Consider the following 27863-nt stretch of genomic DNA (forward strand, 5'->3'; position numbering starts at 1 on the left):
ACGCTTTTACGAATTTAAGCATGTGGATATATGCTCCTCTAAAATTCAAACCATAACGAAGGAAAAAAGAGATAGAGGTCTTTCAAGTTTATTTGTATTATTACAAATATGTTTCTCTTCATTATTCATGTGGGAATCATTCTACAAATAACAATGAAAAGTTTAAACACTGATTCATGCAATTTTACTAAAATTTTAATTAACAAGGAGGAGACCAGCCAATTTTCTTATGATTTTTCATTGACCAACTGTCCCAGTTCTACGTAACAAATCTTATGGGTCCTCCCACTCATACTCTTATTTTATACTCTCTGAGTTGACAGTTTATCCTAAAATAACAACAACCAATAAATAAATGCTAAACTACAAATTCTACTCTTATCGTTTGAACATAGTTGAAACTTAACCTATATAGCTTTTAGTTTTTCTTTTCATTCGCTAGTGTCATACTATACATCAACTAATCTTTCGAGATGATTTTACAATATTGTAATGTAATTGTACACGAATAAATCTTAGATGATCACCATATTTTTGGTATTAGTTTATTCTAAATTCTTTACCAAACTCAAAAGCTTCAAAATTAGCCCTCACACTTGTGCCTTAGCTAGCTTCAATCTAATCTCAATTCAATGATTCACGTTTATCTACTTGGCTACTTTACACCCCACCTATTCTTTTTTACTTTACGTTAAATATTAACAAAACCGTCTAACCCATTTACTCAAATAAAATATTCCTACATGAAAAAGAGTATGATTTTTTTTAATAAAATCTTAGTAATTAAATTGAAACTTTTTAGATCATAGAGACTTAAAATTAAATTCAAACCATAGAGTCGATATTGAAAATTTCACCAAACTATAAGGACTAAATCAAAACTCTTAATTCTCAAAAAAAAAAAAAAAAAAAAAATCAAAACTCTTACAAAATATAAAGATCACGTTGCTAACTTTTTCTCAACTTGAAATTAAACAACAAATATAAATGAAAGACATGAGATATTTCCAAAACTTGATGTAGTAACATTTCTTACTTTGTCTCAATAGGCAGCAAACGTTTTCTTTAGAGATAAATTGTACATGAAAAATATCATATCCTTTAGAAAAAACATATAAAATCATAGGGATGTAGCTAGTTTTAAATCAACACCATCAATACGAGACTTTCTATGCAGAAGCCAAAACTAAAAATTTATGTGGAGAAGTAATAATATTAATGGGAACCTTAATATCAATCTTCGAGCAATCTTGTAAATCAATCGCGGAATCTATATTAAACTGCAAACAGTGATGTAACAGAAAGAAGGGGCTCAAAGAAATCAAGTACCAGAAAACACAATTTACCAAATCTTCAATATTTCTGATATAAGATTATTCAACAAGCATAGAAGAAGTTTGGACCTCTGATCTCTAGAGAATCGCGCTGTTCCATCAAATTCCTTAGAAAATCAATGAGATATGTAAAACTACAATAAGTCTATCCTATTGCCTATTCAACATTCTGAATCTAAAATGCAACTCACAGGGCAGTGTCATAATGAGTTTAACACAGTTTGTTTCCTCTGCAACAGCTGCTTAGATTCTCATAAGAACCAAACTTTAGTTTTGCTGTCAAGAACATAGGCTAAAAAATGTAATACCATATCAGAGGTATACTAAGCATTCAAGAAAGGCTTAATCTTCTCCTAAAACTATTTCCAAACCATGCCTATAACCAATCTTTTCAAGCTCCAACCCTTTAGCTAATGTCTAGTAACTAATATGCCATAATATCTTAATGATATTCCAATTTATTCGACCACAGTCCAATTCAGAATCGAACAAAAGGCTATGAGAAAGTAGACAAGTAGCAAAAGATGAGCACACCATATCAAAGGTATACTAAGCATTCAAGAAAGGCTTAATCTTCTCCTAAAACTATTTCCAAACCATGCATATAATGATATAACCAACCTTTTCAAGCTCCAACCCTTTAGCTAATGTCTATTAACTAATATGCCATAATATCTTAATGATATTCCAATTTATTTGACCACAGTCCAATTCAGAATCGAGCAAAAGGCTATGAGAAAGTAGACAAGTAGCAAAAAGTGAGCACAACACATCAGAAGAATGCTCTGTTTGGACTGACTTTCAAAGTGGAAAAATCGTTAGTAAGCACTTGGAAAGTCATTCCAAATAGACCCGAAATGCTTACCTTTATAATCCAACCAAAAAACACAATGACAGTCAAGAGTTGAAAATCAATGATCAAAAAGGAAAACTAGCCTAATTCAAACCCAATGCAGGATGTTGTGTGTGGTTTCTGCCAAGTCAACCATGGGCAGGCAACAACGAAATTCAAGCTTTCATGGAGCTTTTAACAAGATGACTAAAAAGTAGGCAATTCTGTGCTGTGAAAACAATAAAAGAATGAATAATCTACATTAAGGATCTAATAAAGTACTCACTCCTCAATATTAGGGAGGTTGCTCCCTATTAAGATAGCTCAGTGAGTCATATGATAGCCTGATTATATATTTGTATGGTTACAACCCAATTATTCTTTTGTATTTATCTTTTTCAGTTGTATATTTTGTATGTACTTCTTACAGAGTGCCTCGATATAGAGGGTCCTGTGCTTGATCACATTGATTCAATAAAGAATAATTCTATTTCTTGTGGTCATTCCTGTCATTCTGAGAATCATAACCGCCAACAAGGGTCCTAAATTATCAAGTTTTCCACTTGAAGATTACCCATGCCTTCAAGGGTATCTCCAAATATCCCAGTCTTTGCCTACTTTTTTTTATAATTGTAAAACAACTAAACTAATTCTACACATAGAAACTAAAAAAATTTAGACCACTTTTGTGTAAAAAGAAAAAGAGATAGAATTAGCTGAACACCTAAAATTTGGGAGAAAATGTTGTTATAGAGATTTGTAAAAGAATCATCAATTACCTACAATAGTAATTGTTGAATGGAGCTGGATGAGCTGCCTTCAATAAATATCTTAAGAGATGGAAATCTCTTTCAAATGGGCTGTACTTATTTCACTAAACAACTGCATTTTTGTGATAGAAATCCTAACTGTGAAGCTCTCTAGCTCTCAGAGCCAATGCTCTCTGTATAACAGAAGCTTTCTCATTAGTTGAGTCCACATTCAATCCAGCTTCAACATACTGAGATTTATGATCAAGTGAAGATAAGCTCTCCCACTCATCAGCCATGGCAGAAAAATCCTCCCTCATCAACAAAGCATTATGAAGAATTGAGCAAGCACCAATGTAAGCAACAGCAGTTTTGAACTCCTCATGAATTGGTTGACTCAAAACTCCCCAATTTCTCAAACTAACAATTGCTTTCAGAGCTGGAATGCACATCAATCGGTGAGCTTCATTGAAACTCTCTTCAGTTGACCCTGAAACAGCTCCTGCAAAAGGCACTATTAACCATGGAAGCAAAGGATATTCACCATGTCCAAACAAGTACTTATTCACAGCCACCCCATGAAGGTAAACCGGAGGAGAATTCAGAAGCCTTCCTTGTTCAATGTCTTTAAACAGCGTCGAGGACATAAGCACTGTCGAGTCGTCCTTATTGCCACGAAATCCTGCAACAATACTAAGGATTCGTGACGAAGAATCAACAACAAGTTGAGTTGCGACGCTATCTTCATAAAAATGGCTATTTCTAATAATCTTGAACCTTGTACAAGAAACCACACCGCAGCAATTCGGAAGCCCAGCAAGATCTTCAAAAGCCGAGGATGTTAATTCCAGCTCATTGGGGCAAGGGAATTCAACCCAGAAGCGAAAATTAGTACAGAGAACTCGACACAATTGTTTAGAACAGAACCTCGCTACAGACTCCGAAACACCAAATTGGTCGGAGATTGTGGAGAAATCGCAGCCAGTGGCGAGGCGATACAAACCAACACCTAGTCGAATCTCAACGGAGAGATCGAGAGGCGAACCCACCGGGTCACGACACTCGAGAAGGGGCTCGAGCAAACCAGAGAGCCATTCAAACGTTGAAGAAGTCATTCTGAAGTGATTTCTGAAAGAATCAGGAGTCCGGGTCCGAAACAGATGATGAACTCGTCCATGGGAAGACCCCAATTCGAGATGGTCGGAGCGATTGGTTCTCTTCCTCTTGCGGGAAACAGAGAGAAAGGGAAGGGAAGCGGCAAAATCCTGGGAAAAGAGGAAGTGGGCGAAGAGATTGGCATAGAAACTGGAATCTGGGGCGGAATTGGAGAAAAGGGAATGTGGGTTGGAGGAAGGGAAGAGGAGGAAGAGGAGGAGAAGGAGTTGGGAGATCAAAGAAGAGAGTAAAGCAGCTAAACGAGGAGAATCCATTAATGGGTGTGTGTCAGTTTTGCAGTTGCAGTAGTTGGGATTGGGAATTTTCGATTCTCTCGGGAATCGAGCGGCTGCGAAGGAGATGGGTTTTCGGTTTTTTTTGTCAGCGCGGGCGTGGGAGTTGTTGAATCTTGTAGAAATTACGCCATATCAACACCTGCTTGGTTGCCTGCACAAATCAGCTGGCCAATCTCCACGCTCTTTTTTGGTTTCACATGCCTTTCAACTTGCTTCTTTATTTGCTATCTTTTTCTTAAGTTCCTTTCAATTTAGGGTTTATGACTTTTTTTTTTCTTTTTCTTTTGTTAATTTATATTTCTGTTGTGAATAGTATTTGAGTTAGTTTATACACAATCAACAAACTTTATGACATAATCTCTATGATCTTAGAATATTCGAGTACCAACATAACTCGCTAGTTGCTGCTTGTCTATCCTCTAAGCCTTGATTGAAATGACCAAATCAAACATAATAGCCCAACTCAATTGAACTCAAACAGAAATTCAAAATTTAATGAGTTTTCTTTTTGTTTGGTTCAGTTTTAAACCTAAAAGAAAATAGATTTTGTGATTCAATTCCTTTTGGGATTTGAAAATTAAATTAAAAACTAAGTGAAGTGAATACATTATTTAGAATAAAAAGACAATAAGTTACAAATAGAATCATATATTTTTATTTATAAAAAATTACAGGTTAATTTTCATAAATATATCTATTTTTTAATATTTCATGTAATCTAAACGAGCATCTACTCAAATCTAAACGATTTTGTCCAAATATATTAAATATCCACTTTTAGTAATTTTCACCGTGTCCGTAAGCTTTTTTCGCTTTCAAAATTGTTATATAAAGTGTAAATACTAGTTTGTTATATTGTTTAAAAATCCAAAAATACCTCCAAAATTATATTTATATAAAAATTGAACATCAAACCTAACAAAGATAAAAATAGCAGCGTTGCTGATAAGAAGACAAACGGTATGATTTGATATGTATATACAAAACCAAAATTTTGGATTTGTTGATTACCAAAACGGAAGTGCGAATACCCCCATATACTCTCGTTTCTCTCATCTCCACTTTTCCTTTTGGTTTCACCTCTGCTTTTCAAATTCCTTTCTTTTATGTGCTCCTTAATTTATTTGGAATTTCATGGTTTCCTTCTCTTCTTTTGTTTTATTATTTTAAACAAATTAACTTCTTTTAAATAGATCTTTCTTTTCACTCTTTCATTTCAAAAGTATAAAATTTTGGGTTTTAAAAAATATAGTAAACTAACAACGGTTCAACAAATTTGAAAACAGAAAAAACTTACATGTCCACAGTTAAAAATTAAAATACCCTAGTCAACACGTGATTAATCAATCACATGCGCGTGTAATTGTTTTTCTAAACAATCATGATACACAATTGTATAAGAAATGATACACACTCGCGTTTAGGTATTAGTACAAGATCGTGTAGTGTGCCAAATCTAAACGATCTTGGTTTACGATCGTGACCAATCTTATTTATATTTAGTACAAGATCGTATACTAATATAATTTAGATTTGGTACACGATCTTGATTTTTGTTCAAGATTGTGCGTCAAGATCTTTTATATTTAGTACACGATAGTGAATCAAGATCGTTTAGATTTGGAATAATGAAATATATGAGAGATGACGAAGATCATTTACCAATTGAAAATTTGAGGAAGTGAAAAGAGAGAAAAAAATATGAGAGATGACAAAGAAGAAAAAAATTCTAGAAGAGAAAATGAAAAAACTACGAACAAGAACAAACACGAATATAATGAAGAAATAATAATGTGAAGAAATTAATAATATGAAAATGAGATGAATAAATCACAAATAAGGAGAAAAATAAATGAAAATCGGCACAATATTTAAGAACAAATTTGAAATTCATAAAAAATATCTCGAGTTTTTTGATTTTGTTAGAGGAACCATAAATATTTTTTATTTTTGTTATATTATAACAATTAACCTAATATTTTAATTTTTATATTACATAAAATAAAATAAAGATTTTTTTTCTTCATTTTTTTACCTTTTAGGAGAATAGAATTTTAAATTTCAATTCAAATATTCTATAAAATAAAATAGGAAGATTTTTTTCTCTCATATTTTTTCAAAAAAAATATAAAGGAATTATTATAAATAGCAAAAAGTGAAACTATTTACCCGTTATAACAAAAAAAAAATAAAAATAAAAAAACAATAAAATGAATGAAGTTGAATAACTTTAACGTGGGTGGAAAATAGTAAAATTAAAAAAAAAATGAAGTTTTATAAAAATAAGAAATAATAAAATGAATGAAGTCGAGTAGCTTTAATTTATGTGGAAAAAATGTATAATTAGTATTTCTCCGGTGAAATGGAAGAATCGTAATTTAGGAAAAAAAAGAAAAATCTGAAAAATAAATTACATTGGCAAGATTTAAAATAAAATAGTTTTTTCTTTATATATTAAAAGTAAAATAGTTTTTTCCTTTAAATATCAAGAATTGGATAGTTTTTTTTTTTTTTATATATATATATTATATAAAGATGATAAAGTTGGAGGCTCGAGCTCCCTAGGCCTATACTAAATTCGTCGGTGTCGATATCGATATCATTTAGATCTTATACCAAGAAAAAAAAGATGAAAAATGAAGAAGAAAGAAAGAAATTCTAAACTAAAAATAAAAAAATTGGTAAATATTGTAAAATGAAGAAGAAATAAGGATACCAAAAAATTAATAATTCAAAGAGAAAATAAATAAATTATAAAAAAAGAAGAAAATGATTTAGATTTAGATTTATTTGAATATATGATTTCTTTTATAAAAAGAAAATAAAACTTTTGGAATGATGAAATCTTAAATACTCGGAATGCCTATTCTTCAAGAATCATTCTTGGGGTAGAAATCAATATCTTGGAATTGATGCCAATATTCGAAGTTAATGTTCTTTTTTCTTAATCAACTTTAATTTTAATAAAAATATATATTTGATGAAACAAAATTCATTATTAAAAAAATCCAAAAAACATTTATTTCCTTAAAAAATAAAATCATTTCTCAAACAATAACAAACTTAGAAACCAATTTGGATTCCATGATTTTTTTGGTTAATTTTTATAAATATAACAAAACACCAAATATTTACGATCGGGGTAACAAAATAAAAAATCCATGATATTTTCATAAATTTCAAATTTGTTATTGAATAATGCTAACGATTTTTTACTTCTTTTTCTTCTTCTTTACTCTTTTTTCATCATCTCTTTCTATTATTAATTTCTTCATATTTACTACTTCTTCAAATTATAATATTACGATTGTTTATGTAAATATTTAATAATTTTTTATTTATTCTTCCAGCATTTCTTCATTCTTCATTTCTCATATCTTTTCTTTTTTTAAAACAAGATTTAAATGATATTGATATAGAATCTAAATTTAAACGATCAGTTGTTCATCCTAGATAGACAAAGATAGAACATTATCACTAATAAATCGTTTAGATTTGATACAAGATGGTTTAAATTGGGTATAAGATCGTTTAGACCAGATACAATAGTGCAAGATCCTTTAGGCTGTGTACAAGGATACAATATCGTTTAGACCGGTTACAAAACCATTTTTCACAAGTGTGTGACTGATTAATCGTAGGGGTATTTATGTTATTTCATGTTGTGGCCCTATGGACTTTTTCTTTTTTAAAATTGTTCTATAGAGTGTAAATATTTTCGCGTCTTGTTATATAATTGAGTTTTTTTTTTTTCTTTTTGAAAACTAGTTTTTCGTTTTCTTTTTCCAATTATTTAAAAATAAACAAACAAAATTAAAACGATTTCATAAAAAATATTTTCCTTAAAAGCAACTTTCAAACTACTTACTTTTATACATTTTTAAAACAAATAAGCAAAAATCATCTTTAAAAGATATTAAAAAAAAAAACTTTAGAAAGTCAAAGAGGTTGACTTTACTAATATTCTTGAGCTAATGAATTTATTTTGGAATGTCAAATTAAATTGAAATAGATTTTCTAGTGGTTTTTTACCACACATAATTATTATTCATTATTTGTAATAATAGTGATCAATAACCAAATGAGATTTAAATATCCAAAACATTTTTTTTCTTATTAAAGACGTTTCTCTATCAATAGCACGAGAATAAATAAAATTTTGTTCTTTGAACGAATGTTGTGCGTGCTAATACATTCTCCATATACAAAAGATCTCGATTCACACCCTTAATCTTTTATTTGCAAACCAATTTAACATATGTTGAGTGTCTAATCACACCCTCTAAATCAAGACCGGTGTGAAAAAGTCTTCCTCGTGGGAACAACGTCAACCACTTTGCATTGCAAACCCATAGCGACACTTTATGGAACCGATTTTTTTTATATAGTTCTCTTTCCATTTAGGGTTCCTCACTGTATGAATTTACTACCCTACATTTATGGAAAGATAGAAAAGAGAGAATCGTTTTCTCACAAATATCTTCACTCTTTATTTAGGCACACAAGAGTTTGGTAATCTCACAAATTCTCGTTGATTCTTTTCGCTCCGATGTCGTCCTATATTGCTCCTTCCTCTTGTTTCTCATCAGACACAGCTGTAGTTTTTTCTCCCATTTTCTTTCTTCGTTTAGATATTTTCCTCACCTTCGCTCCTTGATGTTGCTCTCACTTCCTCTTGCATGGGTTTTTCATCTTTAATTTGTTTTCACAAGTTATTCTTATCTAAGGGAGCATGAAGTTCTCTGTCATTCTTTTGTTCATCTTCATTTTCCGTTCCTTGACAAGACTTCTCTTTTTCCTTTATCATTTTTTCGTATCGTGATTATTGCGTTGCTTTGTGGTGAGCCATTTTTTTCATGTTTGTTTTCCAGCGTTCATCTTCTCCATGGTAACAATGGAGTTCTTGTTCCATTTTTCTCATTTTGTTCATCTTCTTTTTCTTTTCACCAATATAATTTTTGTTCTTCCTTTATTTTTCCAACGTTTCAAGCAAGGTATAACACTTCGATCAAACTATTTTTTCAAATTCTCATATTTTTTATCGCAGATCTTAAGAGAGAAAGAGATCTCGAGAAACCAGTCAAAAGATCTTGAGAACAGGTATTTCATTATTATTTGCTAAAACTTGGTTGGGTTTAAAAGAGTTATGCAAATTCTAGCATGAGTAAATCTGTTTATTTCAACAAGAAAATGACTAGTACAGTAATTTCTTTTTTGGTACTGACAAATTAACATGAGAAAACTATACAACGTAGAAAAATACTAAATAACACTGTGTTGGTTATAGACGGACTCAAATTTGTTTTGCCTGAGGAATGTACTCCAATCTCTGGATGATTTACAACATGAAAAGTTTGTGATGCATATGTCAAATGGACGAAGGCCAATGACAAGGCCCAAATTTACATCTTGTCTTGTTTAACTGAATTTTAGCTAAAAAAAAGCATGAGAGCATGATTATTGCACGACAAATCATGGAGTCCTTTCATGAGATTTCTAGACAAAAGTCCACTCAACTCAAGTTGGAAGCTCTCAAGTTCATTTTCAATGCACGTACGTTGTTTGGAAATATGTTTTCAACATGATAGTTCAATTCAACGTGTGGTTGAAATGAGCGCTATTGACGAGTTCAGTCAGATGAACTTTATTCTAAAGACTATTCTAAAGAGTTATCTACAATTTTGTAGTAACATGCTGTTGTGAACAAGATTAACTACAACCTTACTACTCTCCTTAATGACTCTAGACCTACCTGCCTTGGTTGAAAAACAAAGGATATATTAGAAAGGGAGGCAAATGTTGCCATCTCTAACAAATTTTTTCACAAGATATGACCTCTAGGTTAAGTTTAGAAATTCTTCTAGGAATAAAAGCTGGAAAAGAACAAAGGGTGGAAAGAAAAATAAAGGTTGCCTAAACTTATACCTCCAAAAGGCCAAAAAGACCAAGGTTTCAAAAGAAAATTGTTTTCATTGTATTCTAGACGGACACTAGAAGAAGAATTGACTAAGAAAAAGAAAGTAAAAGATTTATTTGTTTCGAAAAGTTATTTGGTGAAGAATGATGATTTTGTCTGAAAAATTGATTCAAGGACTACTAATCATATTTAGTATTGTTTATAGAAAATTAGTTCCTGGAGGTAGTTGGAGGTTGGAAAGAAGATCATGAAGGTTTGGGACTGGAAAGCCTGTGTCTAAGCCTTAAATTACTTTTCCATAAATCTTACTTGTGTTTTTTGAATAATCTTTATATATAGTTACTAATATTAAAAGGAACTTAATTTCTTTACCTTGTATGTTGGAACAATTTTACTCGAGATAGCATTTTATGTAAACAAATTGTTTATTTTAAGAATGGTATCAGAATGTGTTTAGTGACATCAAAATGTAATTTTTACGAATGCTATGACAATTAGAATCTATCATCTCAACATTGAACTGTTCAAAACCATGACAAAAAATAAAAGAAAATACTCCACCTTTGACATTATCTAAGATTAGGTCGCATAAATCTAAATAGAATTGAGAGATATCTAAATGAGTTAGAAGAAAATTCTTTTTCAGTATGTGTGTCATGCCTTAAAGGCAAAATGAATAAAAGTTCAAAGGTTGTTGAGCTTAAGAGCCTTTTTAGAACTTGTACATATATACATATCTTTGTAGTTTAGCGAAGGAATGAGATTTCCATAGCGGAAGCGGATGAATGTCTGCAAATGGAATTCAATTTTGAAAAAAGAAAAATTTAGAGAAAACATAAGTAAAGCCTAAACATGCTTCTAAGAACAAAAAGGAAAAAAAAAAAAACTAACATTTATAAAATCTTCCAAGAACACCACGAAATCTTCATCGTTATTTTCAAGGTGAAAATCAACTAGGAGTTGTAACTTGGTTTTGTGAAGAGGAAAACTCTTTTAGAGATTTTTTTTTTAAAACAGAGAGATCGTAAATCACATAAAGGTTGAAGATTGTATCTTAACCATCATTTTCTAAAAAACAGAGAGATGAAGGGGGAAATTATCAAATAACTCCCTCCCTTTCCGTTCGCGTGGGAGTTATTCTCTTAATTAAATAAATATTAATTAAAATAAAATAAATTTAAATTTAAACTATATTATATCTTATATAATATAAACTTTATATTATATCATATATAATATAACCAGTAGTTTAGATTTCTCATATGTCTTATAATTCTAATATAAATTGAAATCATATTAATTTTGACCTATATTTTATTTATAAACTTTATTATTATTTTAATCATATTCAAATACTAACTTCTCTCCTAAAAACTTTATATTATAATGTATCAAACACATTATATTAATTGTATCATATGCATTTTATTCTCTTTAATCAATTTGAACAATTAAAATTAAACCAAAATAAATTTGATTCTCATTTATCCTCATTGAGCTAACAAGGGACCTTATAGACCTATAGTTTAAAGCTCCAATGATACAAGATTAATTAATTAAACTCTTTAATTAAATTAATCTCTATTAATTAACTATTAGTCATTCTATTAAAGATTAACAGTTGCACTCTTTTTTACTGTAGATATATTTTTGTGTCCATTAGATGTAACCAATCAACATTGCAATGAACCTTCACAAATTGCTCATAAGTACATCTAAATAAAAAGTTGTCATTTTACCCCTGTAGTTACATCTAACACCTTAAGTACCACTGATTCCTCTAATGAACAATAAGTTATAGTCCCACTATAACTTAACTTCTCTCGAACCAAGAGAGGGTGTGGCACCACATTGTTCAAGTTTTAGAATCAACCCTTAAGATAACATTCTCTCTACTTACTCTATCTATAGAGAAAGACTGAATTTCTTCTTGTGTAGATGTGTTCTCGATTTTCCAATTAGACGAATCTCCAAAATGGTAGGCATATTGAGTCGACAATATAGACCACTCTCACCCATGCAAATTAAATTGAGTTCAAATATTATTTTAATGTGAATTGGATTCATATTAAAATTATTGGTTATGAGAGAAATTTATATTTGAATATGATTCAAATTTAATTTAAGTTAAATATAAGATATTTAATTTAACTATTAATTAATTAGAGAATTAATTAATAGTTTCGTTCAATTTGATTTAATTAAATTAAATCAAATTGTCAAAAATGACAATTTTTACAAAATATTTACAACACATAGCAAAAATTTCAGATTCTATTAATAATAGACATTGATAGCTACTAGTGATATGACTATATCAGTGACTATCATTGATAGAATTAAGAATTTTGCTATAGCTTGTAAATATTTTAACTTATTTTGATTTTTTTAAAAATGTCTCTTAATTTAAAACTATAAGATGTTGGAGAGATATTCATTAAATATGATTTAAATGAAATATTAATTTAATTTAATTAATTAATTAGTTAAATTAAAATTTCTATTAATTTAACATTTTTTAAATCAATAAAATCTCTTGATTCTCACCTACTCCTTTTCCTACTCCGGAAAAAAAGTTATTAATATTCAAAAGAAAAACGGTTTTTCTTAATCAATAAAAAAACTAATGATTTTGCTTTTATGCAAGATAGTTTCTCTCTAAAACGTTTTCCATTCCAATTGGTTCCCACAAACCAATCTCATCCTAGAGGATAGGAAGGTCTCCGGCGGGTGGTGTCCCCAATTCAATGGATTGTAGTTTCAAAGACGTCAAGAAGAGTAAGTTCTCTGTATCTTTTAATTTAAAAACATGTTTAGTTTTTTTTTTCAGAATTTTGATTTTAAATATTGTCAATGTATTGGTATTTAAGGATTCTCAAATTAAATTGAGGAATGGTTCTGTAAAATCTTCTATGCCTAGGACTTTTATCCCTTCAATTACTCCTATAAGAGCTCATTTGGCGACCTATACTTTAGGAAAATGTGTTAGGGAACATTCTAGGGATACAGAGACATGTTCGTGGTCCTAGAATCCTTGAACTGGATGACGACATAAACCAAAAACAAAACAAAGAAGTCGTTGAAGAATGACATCAAACCCCAAAATAAAAACTGAGTATGAGGTATTGTCGTTAAATGTTTTGGGAACACCACCAAGAGTTCTACAAATTTCACTTTCCACACATTCTTCAAAACAAAAATTATAATAAATAAACTTGAATGTCTTGCTTGGCTTCCTTGCATAAGAGCCTTTTCATCCTTCCTTACTTGGACTTAACGCTTGATCACCTGGGGAGGGAAGCTTGATAAACATTAGTCAAATACTTAGTGAGTGATAGTTTTGAAAATATTTGGGGAATATAATACACAAATTATTTTCATTTCATGTACATACACAATGCCTGATTTCATGAAACATAAACACACATTAGTCTTTCGTTAGTCCTTTTGCCAAGGGCGTGAAACATTCTCATGTATAGACTACTATAATGACTGCATTATCATCAACATCTCTTGGGATTCCACTGATTCACTTTGGTTTCTTAGGCCACTAACACAACCACATTGGTTAATCTATCACCACCCACGTTCCTCTCACCCCATGGTTGTCTTGACTCATTATGTGCATATAATAACTAGCTCATTGATAGGAATATGACTAATGGTTTATTCTCAATCATAGCATATAATCAATAACATGAACTTTAACTTGAAACATAACAATAAAGCCTTCTTCATAAATCATGCTTTTAAAAAACATAAACGTATATCACATGAAACATGAGGTTTAGAAAGGAAAACTTTAGAAATATGAACCTCTTTAGAAAAATCAGTCGCAATACTAGATTTCCCTTTTTGCTCAGAACACTTTGAAACCTAACCCACTTCTTGCTGGAGACTCCTTAACAACATAATTCTTAAGTAATTTCTTAACAAAGTCTCAGAATAACACATTTTTCTTCTATCTTAATTTCTTATTAAATTAATCCTAAATTAGATTAGTCATCTCTTAAAATCTCAAAACTCGTCAACTCCTCTTAGCTATAAAATACATGTAATATGCTTAAGACACTTGGATTCTCGGTCGAGATTGACCAGAGATCCGTCGAGATGTTCACCCTTGCACTTTTGTCTGAGAACCCTATTTCTTACACTTTTGTCATTCACCTCGGTCGAGCAAGCATCGAGTTAGCCTCGGGATCCTTCAAATTCCTTCTGTACCTTCAATCTACGTTAAGCATCAAGATATTGCCCCAGGATTAAACTCTTGTCTTTAATCTTGCCCGAGATTCTATATGATTGCCCGAGATCCTTAATAATTTCCTTTCTGCTTCCAATCTCAATTGAGTAATACTCTACGATTCCCTTTATTTTTTAGGCACTTGTCTCACAATAAGAACGTTTTATAGTGAGGCTTTCTATTTATTAGGTACACAATGACCATAGTGGATACATAAAGAGAAAGATGTAGGAGGTTCGAGAATGGTTTAAGATCAGAAATTAGAACCCTTGTCAAAACCATCGTAGTAAGATATGATTATGCAGAATTGGTGGACGAGACTCTACACATTGAAAAGAATTTAAAAGGAAAACGACCAAGTTTGGTGGTAAGTGGAGAAGGAGAAAAAGAAAGTGTTGAAGATTTTAGTAAAATGTCTAAGCCTACATTTAGTCGAGGATCAGATTGGAGTGGCGATACAAGGTTTGGGTGTATCCGAATGCAACAAAAGACATTTTGGGGCTTGTAAGCGGATGAACATTATTTGTTTTAACTGTGAAAATGTTGGGCATTATCAAAATGAGTGGTAGGTGAGGAACCTACGCCAACAAGAGTAAAGTCCCACTCAGTTCAACAGGGTAATGGAGATAGAATTTTGAGGATGAAATTGTTGGGGGGGGGGGAGAGAGAGAGAGAGAGTTATGAGACCATATCTGGAATAAAAGGGCCAATTTTGGAATAAGTGTTATGATGAAGATTTGAAGAAGGCGTTTAAGTAGAAAGAGTGTAAGAACCTGAATGTTTTGTTAAACACTTAAGTCAGATGATGAGATAAGAATATGTGACATTATGAGATTAATATGTGAGTTGGGTTTGTACGTAGGAAGAGATAAGCATTTAGAAGAATTTGGGGAGACAATAAAACGTCTAATCTTGATTTGACAGGTGTTTATATGTAAGGTTAAAAGTTAAGCATGATTAAGAAAAATATTAAACTTACATGTGTAAAGTTTTAAGTAGAAGCTGACAAGTTAAGAGAAGATTAAGGATGACTAATCTGGTTTAAGATTAGTATAAATAGAAATGAAAAAAATTAAAGAAGGTTGAGAAACTTTGATTGGTACTGAGATGAAAATTGTTGAAAAAAATATAAAAGTAAAAAAATTGAAATAAAAACTTAAATATGAATATTTCAAATAAAAGTTTGAAACAACCTACTAAAACTCTAATACTAAGGAAAAACTAGTTTAATAAGTAAATCTTGCATTTTTTTCGACTATGACCAACAAGTTCACAATAGCCACATTTAACGAGTCTTTTGAACTCCATTTTAGAAGGAATTCTAATCTTTTTTGGTCGACCAACTCAACGTTTTACATTCGGTAGGAGGAATGACAACTTCAATTTCTATATTATTGAATATATGCAGCAGTATATATGTAACAAATCAGATAACATAAATATATTATGCAGTAGTATATATGTAAGAAATCAAAGAAAATACTGATTGGATAGAGAAAAAAATAAAGAAAATGATACGAAACATGAAGGAAAAAGTACTGAACTAAAGTATGTCTTATTGTATATATATACAGTTATATATAATGATGAAATGGTTTATGTATGATCAAATATATGAGGTAGTATATATGTAACAAATCACATTAGATATATGTATTATGAAGTAGTATATTAACAATTAAAAAAATATTGAGTCGTTACATAGTATGTGTATGCAATGGTATATAAATTAAATATTAAAAATTAGAGAACTAAAAAAAATTGTGAACGAATTATCCAATATATGCAGGAGTATATATGTAATAGAACACAAAAATTTACTTCAAAAGATACAATACCATATGTGTAAATATATATCTAGAACACATATCCTATAATCTATGTATACCGTACATGACAAGAAGATGAATTGAAAAAGAAATAACAAATTTCTTGAAAGAAAAAAAACTATTTGCTAGAAAACGAAAATTAAATATTATACAAAAAAAAAAAAACACCATTTCGATGATGGAATGAAAAAGCTATCTTATACCATATTTAAATTATAAACATGTAATATATATAAATATATATGATATAACAATTAATGAAGTTATAATTATATAAGATATTAGATGATTGATAATTGGAGAAAATTGTTTAAGATTTTTGAAAATATTAAAAAATTATTTAAGATTTACCTATATAATTTTTTTAAAATAATTAAATAAAGATTAAAATGGTTATAAAATAGGATGATTTTCTAGTTTAGATAATAAATAAAAAATTAGAACATTCGTGAAATATCAATCTTTCCTCTAAATATTTGAAAATTTTGAATTGTGCCGTAAAGAACAACACTGGTTTAGAGTTGAAGTTTGGTGGCTACAACAATAGCTCAAACATTAATCACTAGAGCATCATAATTTTTTTTATCCCAAAGGGGCGCGTTAAATATTTCCAAATTCATAATATTTTAGCCCCTTCATAGCTCCACCCTTGGTTATCAAACAATGGCCGAATATTTCTAACTTCCAATAAAATAAAAAGATGAGATAGAGTTTTAAGTGCACCTAATCCATGGATACTCTTTCTATACATGTATGTCATAGCACAATAGAACCGTTTGTGATTTGTAAAGAGATTAAAAAAAGAAAGGTGTATTTTGTCTTTATTTGATTTCCATCCCATTGAAGTGGTCTTTTGGTTGGGAATTGGGTTAAACTTTTTCCTAATTTCCCCACTTAAAAAATAAAATGTAATGCAATTTGTACCATTCTCATTGTTATAATTTGTAATATTTCGGAACTTTCAATGGGAATTTAAAATTAATATTTTTGTCTTTCAACCTTTAAATTACCATTGGGAGTTGACAATTACAAAGGCCTATGTTTCCTACAATCCTATTCCACACAAACTACAAATAATGTTATTCAAAATTTATACTTGGAATAAGCATTTTGGCTTTAATTTGTTATACCAAATCCATCTCATTTCCACCCATTTCAACTTACTTTTCTTTCTCATCATTTTCATGTTTCACTTGTTCTACTTATGTTCCTTTCTCTATTCTTTATGCGTTCTAACACATTTTAAATCATGTAAGTAACGTTAAGAAAGACTTAAAATAATTGAAAGTTAACTATCTATACCAACAAGATGCACCTTCTTTTTCAGTGGTTCAATCAGGAACTCAAAAGTTAAGCATGCTTAATTATTTTGAACAATTTTATGTTGAATGACCTCTTAGAAATTTTCCTAATGTGCATGTGAATGCAAACAAAACATGCTAAAATAATTCTGGTTGGTTTGTGAAGATGACTCTAAAACTAGTTTGAATCTTGAGTCTGGGTGTTACAAAAATAAAAGCTTTTGAAAAGAAAATGATGTACAAATGAAATTTTATTTTAATGACAAAATTTCTAAAAATATTTATAAATATAACAATCTATTTGTGACAGGGCAAGATAGACCAAAATAAACAATTATTTATATCTGTGTAGACATAGATAATAGCCTATTTTGGCCTATCACGATGCATGGTAAATAAACAGTAATATTTTATTCTATTTTATAATTCATTTTCCATATTTAAAAATGATCATGCACAAAATTATGTTGTTGTGAGGGAAAATGTTGACGTTGAATTTTATGAATATTTCTTCAATTTTTTTTATTAAACAAACTACTAATAAAAGAGTGGCATAAATATATATTTATTAAAAATACTATAAAATGAGTTCTTAAAATATATTTAATTCAACTATAAACATTAAAAAGTTAGAGTAAGTTTTGTGGTAAAAATGAGAGGCAACTTAAATACGAAAATCGAGAAAATACAATATTAAACTAACTTAATTTAATATATAAATAAAATAATAAGAAAATAAGAAAAAGAGTACATATTTCATATAATTTATACACTTGCAAAAGTACAATTTATTTTGTAAATAAGCCTATTAGGTTATCCTTTGAATAAACTTGTTGTACAATGATACCACCATTTTTTTTTCAAGATTACGAGTGTAGAAAAGTTTTAGTGAAATATGTTTTGTTGTATCTCGTTTAATATAACATCCTTTAATTTAAGCTATACATGTCGTGTAGGCTTCGCATAGTATTGTTGAAAGAATTTTACAAGAAGACAAGTCACATATTCCACGAATGTGCGAAATCATTGATCTTAGTCATACACATTCTTGACTTGGCTTGTGCTTTGCAAGAATTTCAGCATGATTTGAGGGAGTGATTGTTATTGTCTGTTTCACTAATCACCATGACATAACAATTCATTCACATGTGAATAGATAACTTATTTGAGATTTATCTTTGTATGGATCAGATAAATATAAAAAATCTACAAAATCAATTAACGGTGTGTTTGGATTAGATTTTCAAGTGTTTTATTTTTAAAATAAGTTATTTTAAAAAAAATTAAAGTGTTTGGAAGTTACTAAAAACTATTTTTTCTAGTGTATTTTAAACATATTTTACAAAAATGAGTTTTTTTAAAAACATTTTTTTCTTAAGTATAAACGGACCCTAAATCAAATTTTAATTTATTTGAATAAAATAAACTCATACCAATTGTTGCTCGGAGATTACAAAGTATATGTTTAATTCAATTTCAATGGCTTTTCGTTAGGGAGGAATTGTATCTAGCTAATAAATTTACTGAAATTGTAATATCTCGTATTTGCATTATTATCAAGATACATAATGCACCAATTTCACTAAGATATGGTTCTTTTGAACGTAGAAGTTCTTCAGTATCATCTCGAGATCGAAATGTATCTTACTTCACATTTAGTAAACAAACTTGCATTGAAATGTTTGATGGATATGCTTTATCCATGTAAAATCTTTTTTAAAAATTTCTTGTATAAGTTAACTAATGAATAAATATATGCTAAACGCTTAATTTGTAAGTAAAAGGAAAATTTTGTTTCTTGGAGATTCTTCATGTCAAATTCTTTCTTAAAATATTCTATTGAAAACTATTCAGAAGTTTAAATTATATTTAAACCATCAACATATACAGTTATAATAACAAATCTTGACTATGATTTTTTTTATTTTATATAAAAACGCATGAACATATTGGATTATTTTGATATCATCTACCATATTCGTTCTAATTGTTTCAATTTATATTTAATTATCTATGTGATCTTATTGAATGTAGTTTTTGGAAAGTTGATTGATATGATTCTAAATCCTTATAGGATTTTCTTATAAATATTATTAGGGTATTTAACTAAGATTGTCTAAAATGGTACACCATATTACAAGATTGACCTAAATTTCTCAAAATTTTCATAAATGTCCTAAATTGACTAATATTTTACACAAATATAAGGCCCAAATGACCATTTTATCCATCTTTATTATTAATAATATATTAAAAATAGAAGAAAAAAAGAAATTAAGTGGACCATGATTAAAATTTAAATTTATTAGATATCATTTGTAAGTATGGTAAGTAATTAATTCTATTATGATAATATTATAATTAAAATTGTTCCTTAATTATTTTTTATTTGGTGATTTTGTTCAAAAATTCTTCCCTCCCGATCTATCTCTCACTTTCCAATTTCTCTTCCTGTCCATTATTTCTTTCGTTTTGTATTATTTTTCATATATTTCACGTAATTATGATATATATATTGAATAATATGATGTATATTTTATGATTGAAATGTTATTATATCAATTTGTTTATGTATTTTATTTAAATATATATATCTTACGTAGTAAATAATACGTTATATTTGAAACAATAGTGATTATGTATGAAAGTTGTGGAACATGAATGAGAAAAAATTATGATGAATATATGTAATATATGCCATTCAAACATTAGTTGTTCTCTAGTATATGTAATATTGAGGAAAACTGAATATGTTTGCGATATAGGAACTTTGATGAAAGAATTGAAGATCTAGAGAATTGTGGTTGAATGAAAAATTGGTTTATCAATAGCATATATGAAATAATAAATTGTATATTTTATGAATGAAATGTTATGCTATCAATTAATTGTTAAACTCGATTATGAATAGTATATATATAAAATATATATATTATACAGTAGTATATATGTAATAATTTGTTTAAAAAATAATGATATGTTACATAATATGTGCATGCAGTGGTATATAAATTCAGTAAGAAAAATTTACATAACTAAAAAAAAGATATGGATGTATTCTTGAATACATGCAATAGTATATATGAAATAGAACACAAAACATAAATGTATTATTCAGTAGTATATGTGTAAAAAAAAAAAAAAAACGAAACATATATATAATTCATGTATGGAGTGGTATATCGAACATGACAGGAAGATGAACTGAAAAATATAAAATTAAACAAAATAGAAGAAACATGACCGAAATATATGCAGTCGTTGTCGAAAGAAAAGACCAAAAAAATTGAAGGATGAAGTCGTAGTTGGCGACTGATGGAAGCACTCAAATTATTAAGGTGGTATGGATAATATGAAGTAGCTGCGGAAGAAAAGACAGAAAAAATTGAAGGATAAAGACGTTGGCAGCGACGAATGGAAGTACTGAGATGATTAACGTAGTGTGGATAATATGATATACAGTTATACTTAATAATTAAATTATTCGATATTAGAAAAGATTTTGTTTTATACTTAATTAAAAATGGACTTTTACAAAAATAGCAAAATATTATGATAATAGACCTTATATCACAACATTTTCTATATTTGCAAAAGTAACAAATTTAAAAGTGATGACCATCTGATAGTCCGATGATTATCGATAGTCCTCTCTAATAACTTATGATTACCGTCTGATAGTCGTTTGATATCACTAATTTTTTCATATTTGCAATATGCAAAAAATTGGTGCCACAGATCTTTCTTTTCTGGCCTTAGGCGCAATTCAATATGTGGTGTTTGCGTCCCACTATTTTGGATATAAAGAAGTCCCACTATTTAAGAGTAAATGACATCCATAAATAAATAGGGGTGTTGGGAGCTTTCTTCATTAAAAAAACAAGTCGCAAAGAATATTACATTAGAAAAGGGATTATCTGAATCCAAAGGTCAGGAGAGATAGGTCTGTTTTTTTCTAAATGTTTTGGTAATTTGATGCAATTTCTTAATTAAAAACTATTTCTAATTTATTTCCATAACAAAGTTAGACATTAATTAAATTTATAAATAAGCAGTTATTATTTAGTAATAAATTGCATATAAGGTGAGTAAGTAAATAATTTTAATTTAATTAAAAAATTATATAATAATTAATAATAATAATAGAATTATAATTGTCCAAATAATATAGGAAATCCTAATAAAAAATAAATTTTAATTCAACACATTTGTAAAATTTCATATTCAATTTAAGTGTTTTGTTGAATGTTTGGTATTATTAGAAGATACAGAAATAAATATATACAGCCACCTCATTTTATACCAAAAATTAAGACAATTACACTTTTAGCCTTAAAACATGATAAATTTACGAACCTTTTTCGAATAAAACACTTGCCGCCCCATGTTCGTCTTCAACCTTGCTCTGGCACTCTCAGCAGAAACCTCAAAATCTCCTCTCCATTTCTCCATAAAACTCTCTCTCTCTCTCAACCTTCTCTTCACTTTCCGTTAGCTGAAGGTTGAATCTCCATACCTGACCTCGTTTCATCCTACTCGGATTCCCTCTCTTTTGAGCTCTCTCGTTCCCTGTTTAAGCCGGAGCCGGAAGTCCTTTCTTTCACTGGAAGGTTACCCTGTAGTTATCGCCTCTCTTGATCGGAGGCCCATGATGTTTCCTGACTTCACATTAGCAGTGATGGCCATCTCTCTGTTTTTCATTCAGTCTTCACCTCTCTATGCTTGATCAAACTCTCCATTGAAGGTCTGTTTGCCGGTTGCTTCTGGTATCGTTGTGTTTGTTTATTGGAGAGATTTTTTGTAGTGTCTTATTTGAAATGAAACGAATCTGTCTTTAATTTCGTGCTTTTAAGTTTTTATTGGTGATTTGGATTTGGAGGTGTGCCCTAAAGAACTTCACGGGCTGCCTCATGAAGCAAGCGAAACAGTTCATCTTCTTCTCGTTTTTCCATTTATTTTTCGTAGTTGAAATTCCTACAACTCCACTTTCTTTGTAATTGACGGTATATAGGTCATTTTTTAAGGCCTCCTCATCTTAGGTGCTCAAGTGCTTAAGAGACTTTTTGTTAGTGATTCTTTTTGGAACGAGTATTGATTGAGTATCAATTCTTCACTCTCATTCTAGCATTTTTTGCTCAGCGAAACGAGGTTAATTTTTCCAAAGGATATAGATGATGTATTAAATATATACTTTATGCGTATGTTTTTGCAGAGTTGATCTTAATTATGGAGGTAAAGCCAAAAAGGAGAAATGCTGCAGAGAATGGGGAAACTACTGAAGATTTGGTGTTTGCAACATTCAGTGGGAATTGGGAGGATCTTGCTCCAATTGTGAGATATGCATTTCAAACGGGGCGGCCAGAAACTCTTCTTCATCAGTTGAAGAGCATTGTGAAGAAGAAAGAAGTTGAAATTGAGGAGTTGTGCAAGACTCACTATGAAGAATTTATTTGTGCTGTTGATGAACTTCGTGGTGTATTGATTGATGCTGAAGAATTGAAGGGCAAATTATCTACTGATAATTTTAAATTGCAAGAGGTAGGTAGTGCTCTCTTGGTCAGACTCGAAGAACTTCTTGGATCTTATTCTATTAAAAAAAATGTGACTGAAGCCATCAAAATGTCTGAGACTTGTGTTCAGATGTTGGAACTTTGTGCCAAATGCAATGATCATATCTCGGAAGGTCAGTTCTACCCTGCATTGAAAACTATAGATCTGATCGAGAAAAATTATTTGCAGAAAATTTCTGTTAAGGCACTAAGAATTGTCATTGAGACAAGAATTCCTATGATTAAATCTCACATTGAGAAAAAAGTTTCAAATGAATTTAATGAATGGCTTGTTCACATCAGAAGTTGTGCCAAGGTTATTGGGCAAACGGCTATCGGTCATGCAGCAACTGGTCGCCAAAGAGATGAGGAGATGTTAGAACGTCAGAGAAAAGCCGAGGAACAAAGCATTTCAGGTCTTGGAGATTTTGCATATACTTTAGATGTTGAAGATATTGATGAGGACTCTGTTCTAAAGTTTGACCTAGCACCTCTTTATCGTGCATTTCACATTCATACAAGCCTTGGAATCCAAGAGCAGTTTCGTGAGTATTACTATAGGAATCGAATGCTGCAGCTTAAGGCAGACTTGCAGATCTCCTCCACTCAGCCTTTTGTCGAATCATATCAGACACTTTTTTCTCAAATTGCAGGATATTTTATCGTGGAGGATCGTGTCATGAGAACTGCTAAAGGGTTATTATCAGCTGAACGTGTTGATGCAATGTTAGAAACTGCTGTTAGCAAGTTGACATCCTTGCTGGAAGAACAATTTTCCCTCATGGACTCTGCAACCCACCTTCTCCTGGTGAAGGATTATGTCACACTTTTGGCATCTGCTCTTAGACTGTATGGGTATGAAATTGCCCCGGTTCTTGAGGCTATAAGTAAAAACCAAAACAAATACCATGAACTTCTTTTGGAAGAGTGTCGGCAGCAGATTGTGGATGTTCTTGCTAATGACTTACATGAGCCGATGGTTGTAAAAAAAGATAGTGATTATGAAAACAACGTTATCTCCTTTAATCTCCAGCCATCGGATATAATGCCTGCATTTCCGTATATAGCAACATTTTCTTCTGCAGTTCCTGACGTCTGCCGCATTGTGAGGTCCTTCATTAAAGGGTCTGTTGATTATTTGTCTTACAGTGCACATTCTAATCCTTTTGATATTGTGAAGAAATATCTGGACAAGCTCCTAACTAATGTTTTAAATGAAGCAATACTCAATACTGTTCATAGCAGCTCCGTTGATGTTTCTCAAGCCATGCAAATTGCTGCAAATATAACTGTCCTGGAAAGAGCCTGCGACTTTTTGCTTGGCTATGCAGCTCAACTATCCGGGACGCCTGGTTTTTCAGTTGAAAGGCCACAAGCTAATCTTGCTTCTAGTATTGTTCTCAAAACTTCAAGAGATGCAGCTTATCTTGCATTGTTGAATTTGGTGAATACCAAAATAGATGAGTTTATGGCTCTTACAGAGAATATTGGTTGGACTTCTGAGGAGGTTTCTGCTAATGCAAATGACTACATAAATGAAGTGCTTATTTATCTTGACACTATAATGTCCACCGTACAACAGATTTTACCTATAGAAGCCTTGTATAAGGTTGGAAATGGAGTGTTTGAACACATATCAGACTCTATTTTTGCAGCTTTTCTTAGTGATAGCGTCAAAAGGTTCAATGCTAACGCAGTCATGGCTATTGACAATGATCTAAAGGTGCTGGAAACATTTGCAGATGAGAGGTTCCACAGCATTGGATTGAGTGAAGTGTATGAAGGGGGTAGTTTTCGGAACTCTCTAGTCGAAGCCAGACAACTTATTAACCTTTTGCTGAGCAATCAACCTGAAAACTTCACGAATCCTGAGATAAGAGAGAAGAACTATAACATGTTGGATTACAAGAAGGTGGCTAGTATATGTGAGAAATTCAAAGATACTCCTGATGGGATCTTCGGGAGCCTTTCAAGCAGAAATGCGAAACAAAGCAGTCGAAAGAAGTCAATGGACATGCTGAAGAAAAGACTGAAAGATTTCACCTAACAAGGCTTGAAGAGTGGGTGCAATAGCAGTAAGAACTCAACTCTCCTCGCCCTATTTGATTCAATGCCTGTACAATTTTTCTCCTCTGCTGCATTTTATTTGGATGTTTTGTGTTATATTATTTCTTGGTCATTGCAACATTTTATTTTTGCTCGTCTTTTCTTTTGCCACTTTTGGTATTAGGGGTGAGCATGATGGACCGAAAAATTGAATCAACCGAACAAACCGAAGACTCTCATTGGAAAATGAGAGGGGGGTCGGTTTCAGAAAGTTTCAGATCAAGAATCTTCAAAAAGTATTTAAGTGTTAAACCAACCGACCCGACAAAAAATCGACTGACCCTTACTCATCAATGTCAAAATCGATTTAAACATTTATTAAATTGAATATGATCGGTTTGTGATCGATTTTGTAAAATAAAAAAGAACTCTTATCAACCGATGATTACCCCTACCTAGTATTATAAGAACAGATAAAAGGTAGTACACAAGTCTGATATATCTTAACCTTAAGGGGAACCTTTCTTTATTGGACAAAGGTGCACATTACACTTGAGGGTTAGGGTTTCGTTTAACACGGGAATGGTTGAGTACAAATTAGATCAACTTACCATTACTTTCACTTTGCATAAATCCTTGAAATCCAAACTCACCCTAAGATCATGGGAGCCAGAATATTCTTCCTAACCCAATATTTAATATCCTTAAGATGAGGAAAAGTTCAAAGAGTGGTGTCACGAATTAATGGAATGAAGTTTATTTTAAAGTATTTAAAGAATCTGTATTTGCAAATAGGTTCAAAATATAAAATTCTATTAGAACAGGCTTAAATTTTACAACTGCTTATGTGCATCTTTTTAGGTTAACAGCAAGCTTGAATTAGTTTAGTGATATATATGTGTGTGAGTATATTGTAAAAAGTACCCTAACTTTGTAATTTGTTTAAAAAGTACCATTTCTTTTAAAAGTTGTAATACATGATCTTTTATTGGTATTTTAAAAAAAAACCCTTCAAAATTTTGAAGAGAGCTAGGAAATGAGAACGGTTGTTATGATGATCGAATCAACAAGCTGGAATCAAAATTCTAGTCTTAAGTTTTATTTTGTAAAGATTTCTATTATGAGAGGAGTTTTGAAACTTTAATTAGAAGTCAAAGATACTTTTTAGACTAAATTATTAAAAATGTGGTTCAACTTTGTGTTTTATGTAAAAAATATCTTAAGCTTTCAATCATTTCTGGTGAACTTTATGGTGAACATTATAAGTTTGGGCATGGTTAGTCTATGGATCAGATATACGAGTTCAATCACATGAATATGAGTCGTATTTAGCATTTGAGTTAAATTAAACTTTTTTTTTGTTTGATTGGACTTTAGCCCAGATAAACAATATTTATTGGGATAATTGCAAATTTAGCAATTAAATTCAAATTAATTAAGTATATAACACAATTTTAAAAAATTTGCAAATATAGCAAAATTTGTCTAATTTTATCAATGATATAAGTCTATCAGTGATAGACCATGTTGCAAATATTGCTCTATCACTGATATATCATATGAAGTCTATCAGTGATAGTTTTGCTATATTTGCAATTCTTTTTAAATGTTACTATATCCTTAATTATTATTGCTAAAATAGTCATCAATTGCAATTTCCCATATTTATTTGGATCAATAATTAACTTTGATGGAGGTTCAAATGAAAACACGTGCCGTCATCAAAATTTGTTAATTTATATCTTCAATTTCAATTTGGGACACATGTCAACTTTTAGTTAGTTACAAATTCAATTATTTGCTAATTTGGTAAATGACGTCACAATTTTTGGTTGGTAACAAATTTCTTATTCAACACTCTCATAATTAGTATATGAAGTTAAAATTGATAATATTTCGTTGAAAAAATAACTCTAAATTAAAAATGTCTATATCGTTAGTATCACGATAAATTTATTTGAAGTTGTTACATTTTATGAGATCTACAATATTTATTTTATAGCTTTAATTACCGAAAATGCATTTGCATTGGTGTTGTTTTGAAAAAGGAATGATCTATTCAAATGTTGATTCTACAAGATATTTTCCTTATCGGTGGTTCCATTTTTCGTTTCTCCTATTGAAATCTTTCTTTATTCAACACTTTGTTGCAGTGGAAGTTAGGTGTAATGTCCTATGTTTGGGAGGAAGACATGAACGAACGGATATCACATCTGAATGACAACGATAATGAGGACATGAAAGTAAGGTTAAGTAAAACTTTAAAAAAAATAAAAAAGTTACTACCTATATCAACAAGGTGTACATTTTTTTCAGTGGTTCAATAATAGAAACTCCAAAGTTAAGCGTATTTAGCTTGAAACAATCAAGTCACACACCGCCCCACATGTGTTCTTACTCGCCATGCAAGATGCGACATGACTTTGAGTATTCTTGTCGTGTCAAACACAAAAAACACTCAGCTTGAGATCTTTAAGCTTTGCTTAATCGCCCAAGTTCTTTAACTTAACTTAAAGATATACTTTGGTGATATAAACACTTAACACATCAGAAGTGATAAAACTTAAACTTTTATTACTTAAGTAAAGCGTTTTACAAAAAACTCTACAACACTT

At 30.4% G+C, this 27863-nt stretch overlaps 1 protein-coding gene across 3 annotated transcripts; it reads left to right on the forward strand.

The window, feature by feature from the left end:
• The first annotated feature begins 22030 nt into the window (after positions 1-22030).
• Positions 22031-27610, forward strand: LOC101219559 (exocyst complex component SEC15A). Of its 3 annotated transcripts, none has more exons than XM_031882872.1 (3): positions 22031-22397; positions 22866-25277; positions 27402-27610. In XM_031882872.1, the coding sequence occupies exon 2, from the start codon at positions 22880-22882 to the stop codon at positions 25247-25249; it is 2370 nt and encodes a 789-aa protein (XP_031738732.1). In that variant the 5' UTR covers positions 22031-22397; positions 22866-22879; the 3' UTR covers positions 25250-25277; positions 27402-27610. The 3 variants fall into 3 exon arrangements, with proteins under 3 accessions (XP_031738732.1, XP_031738731.1, XP_004140704.1); XM_031882871.1 differs by lacking the exon at positions 27402-27610 and adding an exon at positions 25433-25686; XM_004140656.2 differs by lacking the exon at positions 27402-27610 and having other exon boundaries at positions 22866-25525.
• Positions 27611-27863: the final 253 nt, after the last annotated feature.

Source organism: Cucumis sativus, chromosome 3 (genome assembly GCF_000004075.3).
Source record: "Cucumis sativus cultivar 9930 chromosome 3, Cucumber_9930_V3, whole genome shotgun sequence".
Classification (NCBI taxonomy): Eukaryota; Viridiplantae; Streptophyta; class Magnoliopsida; order Cucurbitales; family Cucurbitaceae; genus Cucumis; species Cucumis sativus.